The sequence below is a fragment of the Hyla sarda genome, unplaced genomic scaffold, assembly GCF_029499605.1.
Source record: "Hyla sarda isolate aHylSar1 unplaced genomic scaffold, aHylSar1.hap1 scaffold_2386, whole genome shotgun sequence".
Taxonomy (NCBI): domain Eukaryota; kingdom Metazoa; phylum Chordata; class Amphibia; order Anura; family Hylidae; genus Hyla; species Hyla sarda.
In genome coordinates this window covers 37240-42237 of record NW_026609071.1, presented here as the reverse complement: position 1 = coordinate 42237, position 4998 = coordinate 37240, and the positions used below count along the sequence as shown (strand labels likewise).

General features: G+C 40.7%; 1 protein-coding gene across 1 annotated transcript; it reads left to right on the top strand.

Moving 5' to 3' along the window:
- The first annotated feature begins 1737 nt into the window (after positions 1-1737).
- On the top strand, positions 1738-3309 carry LOC130322893 (uncharacterized). Its single transcript, XM_056553112.1, has 2 exons — positions 1738-2548; positions 2635-3309. The coding sequence occupies exons 1-2, from the start codon at positions 2424-2426 to the stop codon at positions 3233-3235; spliced, it is 726 nt and encodes a 241-aa protein (XP_056409087.1). The 5' UTR covers positions 1738-2423; the 3' UTR covers positions 3236-3309.
- The last annotated feature ends 1689 nt before the right edge of the window (positions 3310-4998 follow it).

Here is a 4998-nt window from a genome sequence, read left to right as displayed (position 1 = left end):
CCATATATATGAATGTATACTATATACTGACCCCCATATATATGAATGTTTACTATATACTGACCACACATATGAATGTATACTATATACTGACCCCCATATATATGAATGTATACTATATACTGACCCCCATATATATGAATGTATACTATATACTGACCCCCATATATGAATGTATACTATATACTGACCACACATATGAATGTATACTATATACTGACCCCCATATATATGAATGTATACTATATACTGACCCCCATATATATGAATGTATACTATATACTGACCCCCATATATGAATGTATACTATATACTGACCCCCATATATATGAATGTATACTATATACTTACCCCCATATATATGAATGTATACTATATATTGACCACATATATGAATGTTTACTATATACTTAGCAACCAATCAGATCGCTTCTTTCATTTTTGAATAGGCCTCTGAAAAATGAAAGAAGCAATTTGATTGGTTGCTATGGGCAACTCAGCAGCTTTTCCAGGAAAGTAAAGTTTAACCACAACACTGTAACACTGTCCACCCTGGGACTCGAACCAGTGACGGTTTCCCATCCCACTGTACTGCCGAGACGGTCCTGCTTATCTTACATGCAGTGAGATCCCCATAGACCACAATTAGCCTATTGGTTTTATTGGGCAAAAAATCACAGAGTTGATGCACTAGTCACAGTTCTCTATACCATTAATGAAGGGAGGGCTCAATATTCGCAAATTTGCGCATATGCGCACAAATTTTCACATATGCGCAAAAAAAGCGAATATTCGTAATTATGAATATATAGTGCTATATTTGCAATATTTGCAAATTCGCGAATATGCTATATTCGCGATTAAAATTTGAATTGCGAATATTCGTGAGCAACACTAGTCGCTGCAAATACAGTGAAGGAGTTTAAACATGCATGGGATAGGCATAAGGCTATCCTTCATATAAGATAGGGCCAGGGACTATTGATAGGATTCAGATTATTGGGCAGACTAGATGGGCCAATTGGTTCTTATCTGCCGACACATTCTATGTTTCTATACTGTATGGATATCAGAAAAATGGTTCCAAGCTCTTATTTCTTTATTAAATTCACTACTTTGGGGCAGGAAAGCACGAGAATGAAATATGTTTCTTTAACGTTAGCTGAGCACGATGGGGGTTGGGCACTTTTTTTTTTTTTTTAGGTACTTTTTAGCACTAAAATTGCAGACTATTATGAGAAGGAGGGAAAATGTAGTCCTATTTTTTCTCTCTAAGGGTATGTTCACACTACGGAATTCCCGCGGAAATCCACGGGCGGAATTCCGCAAGCCGAATTCCACGGGCGGAACTCCGAGAGCCGAATTCCGCGGTGTGAACTTAACATTAATGTGAATGGGTTTCCGCGAGAGCCGTTCACACTGCGGAATTTCAGCGCCAATGAAATTGTTCCGCCCAAAGAAAGAACATGTTCATTCTTTGCACGGAAGTCCGCGAGCACTGCATAGCTGTCAATGGTGACGGCTCAGTGCCGCCCGGTCCTACCGCCACCGCCGGCTGCCAGTCTGAATCTTCGCTCACTGAATTCAGCGAGCGGAGATTCCATTCACACACTGTAGTGTGAACATACCCTAATGGGTCGTTATAAGGATATTTTTGAGATTTTGGAAGCTGGGATACTCACTACACCCATGCATATCTAGATAATTAAGTATGGGAGGAACTTAAAAAATGTTTAAAATCACATGGAGATTTGACTTTACTTCATTATGGTCGAATAAAGCACTTAAAGAATTCCTTAAAATTAAAGATTCACTCTTTTGGATGAAAAGGGGCTTATTTATGTAAATCAATTATACGCTTTAGGTCAAATAAAGTCGTTTGAAGAGATAGCCCATAAGTGTGTGGGGGGAAGACAATCAGAAACATTGTTTTTAACAAATAAGTAACACAGATCATAAACCAATAAAAGGAGAGATTGGAGATTTCAGGGATTCTATATATAAGAAAAGTTTAATTAGACTATTTCCTTATGCGAAGTTGCTGTCTCGGCATGCTGGGAGTTGTGGTTCTGCAGCGGTTGGGGGTTCACAGCTTGAAGACCACTGCTATAGAGGGTGCAAATGTATCTGAGCCCTGGAACTCAAATAATGTGAAATATGAGATGATCAAAATGGAGCCCCTGCACTAATTACTTGGGTTCTGAGGTCTGTAAGGTCCATAGTAAAAACATCAGGTTCTGTCTATAGCAGATACTAAATCATGGCAGCTCAAAGAAACAAGCAGTCATTCTGACATGTCACATGTGATGTCATAGACAGCTGGAGGCCTGACATCCCACTGACAGCCGCCCGAGCCTTCAGTCAGTTCCAGTGCGATTAGTGAGAATAGTGAGATTAGCGTCTTCTTCTTCTACTTGTCTGAAATGGAGCTAAAAGGACTGGGGTTCGTCCCCCTCCTGTTGGCGTTTTGGTGTGCGGCCTGGCTTGCCACCAGCTACATCATGACGGTCGTCCTCGGCCATGCAGCCTCGCCACTGATGAGCATCAGGTAAGATAAACAAGCACATGATTCTTATTTCATGGGTTGGGAGTGAGGAAATATCCATAATAACATTGGTTTCTTTTCCTTCACAGTGACGTGGGAAATGTCTTTCCCGAAAGCATATTATTCAGAATTGGATTCATAGGGACGTCCATTGGCACTTTGGTACTAACCTTTCTTATTTATAAGTATATGGTTATGCATACTGAAGAGTTCAGGGGTCATCAGGTCCTGATCCAGAGGATCCTGCTGGCCATTGTGTGGGCCTCCTGTTTTTCCACAGCTGTTATGCATGTATTGTCCCCCGAAGAATATCCCAGGATACACTTTGTCAGCACGATAATTTCCATTACATGTGAAGCCTTATACTACCTTGGGCAGTCCATCCAGATGTATAAATTACCAGGAGCAAAAAAAGTCATCCACCATAGTAGATGCACCTGCTGTGGCCTGACTTTTGTCTGTGTAGTTTTCTATTTTGGATATGAAACATTAAAGGAATTATTCCATAATGATGAAGACTGGGACGAGATCCGTGAAATCCCCATCATAATCATCGAGTGGGTGATGCTTCTACTGATCCTGATAAACATCGTGACCTATTATTCCACCATGCAGAGGTTATTGTTGACCGTCTCCAGAAACAGCTGCACACTCTCTCTTAGAGTAAAAATTGATGACTTCGGGGTGTAGACCACCACGGGGGCCATCAAGTGGACTTCTGGGAGAGATACTGCACAGGACACGGAAAACATCTAAAGAAGAATAACTGGGGGACTACATATGGTGCCAGTAATCATGACACAATAATATGAGCTGGTGATATTACCTATACAAAAAAAAATAAAAAAAATAATAAAAAAATATTGGTGTGTGAAGTGTAATACCTAGTTAGAAAAACAGAATCAAATTCATCATTATAACCCCCCTCTGCATTACCCTGTTTATTATTTTTCAAGCAAGCACTTTGTTCTAATTCGTCCACTCTCTGGCGTGCTCCTTGTATAAGGGGTTTGGGATACCCTTTTTGTTTAAAACGATCCTCCAGGTTCTCTAGTTGTTGTAGGTATTTTTGTGTGGAAGAACAATTCCTTCGGATTCTTTTCATTTGACCTAATGGAATGTTCTTCTTCCATTATTTAAGATGGCAACTGTTAAAGTCGAGGTATCTGTTTGCATCCACCTCCTTAAAATAGTTGGCAGTATGCGAACAGCCATCCTGAATATAGATATTTAAATCCAGGAACTCACATTTTTTGGGGGGACTGATGCAGCGCTGCCTTTGGATATCTCTGGCTCTGCCATAGCGCTTTTTTTGAGGGGGCGTGTCGGCTGCCCCTTCGTCTGGTGGTCAACACTAGTGTTGCTCGCAAATATTCGCAATGCGCGAATTCGCGAATATTCGCCAATATAGCACTATATATTCGAAATTACGAATATTGTTTTTTTTTTTTTCACAATACACATCACAGTGATCATCCCTCTCTGCTTCCAGCTTGTGTGGTGTAAAGAAGGCTCTAATACTACTGTGTGAGACTGGCGTATGAATTTTCGCATATGGGAAAATTTGCTTATGCACATTTTCATTTATGCAAATTTTCGCATATGCAAAAATATTACGCGAATATTACGAATATGCGAATTTAGCGAATATATGACGAATATTTGTCCATATATACGCGAAATATCGCGAATTCGAATATGGCCTATGCTGCTCAACACTAGTCAACACGCGCTATCTGGCCAGCGAGCCAGGGCCCCGTACAGGAGATCACGGGGCCCCCCAGCAGTCGGACACCCCACAATCTGAAATGTATCCCCTATCCTTGGGATAGGGGATGTTTTTCAACACTGCACTACTCCTTTAATGGCCTCCAAAATGAAGTTCCTCTGATGTATGGGCATCAAGGGATCTTCCACTAAAAAAGATCACACAGCTTCCACTCCTCTGTCATGTGGGATGTTACTATATAATGAAGCAATATCTAGCGTTGCCCACATATAGTCCTCTTCCCGTATGATATCTTTCAATAGGGTTAATAAACGCCCATTTATCTCTGAGGTATGCTGGTAAAGACACCGCACATTTCTGTAACTGATGGTCTATATATTCAGATAAACATCTGGCAACTATCGGACGACCAGGTGTTTTTTTTTCGGTCTTTATGTACATTAGGTAGAAAATAAAAATAAGGTACATTTGGTTTGGGGTTAAATATATATCATGTTTTTCCCTCTTAAAGGGGTACTACGCACCAAGACATCTTATCCCCTCTCCAAAGGACCCCCGTGATCTCGGTTGCGGCACCCTGTTGTCATCACTGCACAGAGAATACAGGGGCCAGCACATCGGCATAGCCATTGACTGTCCTGGCATGCTGGGAGTTTTGCTACAGCTGGAACTCTTTTTATTAGAAAAATATAAAACTTTTACAAAACACAAATACAATGCTTAA

Coding starts and splice junctions, on each gene's coding strand:
- LOC130322893 (XM_056553112.1), top strand. CDS start 2,424: ATGGAGCTAAAAGGACTGGGGTTCGTCCCCCTCCTGTTGGCGTTTTGG. Junction 2,549..2,634: donor TCGCCACTGATGAGCATCAG/GTAAGATAAACA, acceptor TTTCCTTCACAG/TGACGTGGGAAATGTCTTTC.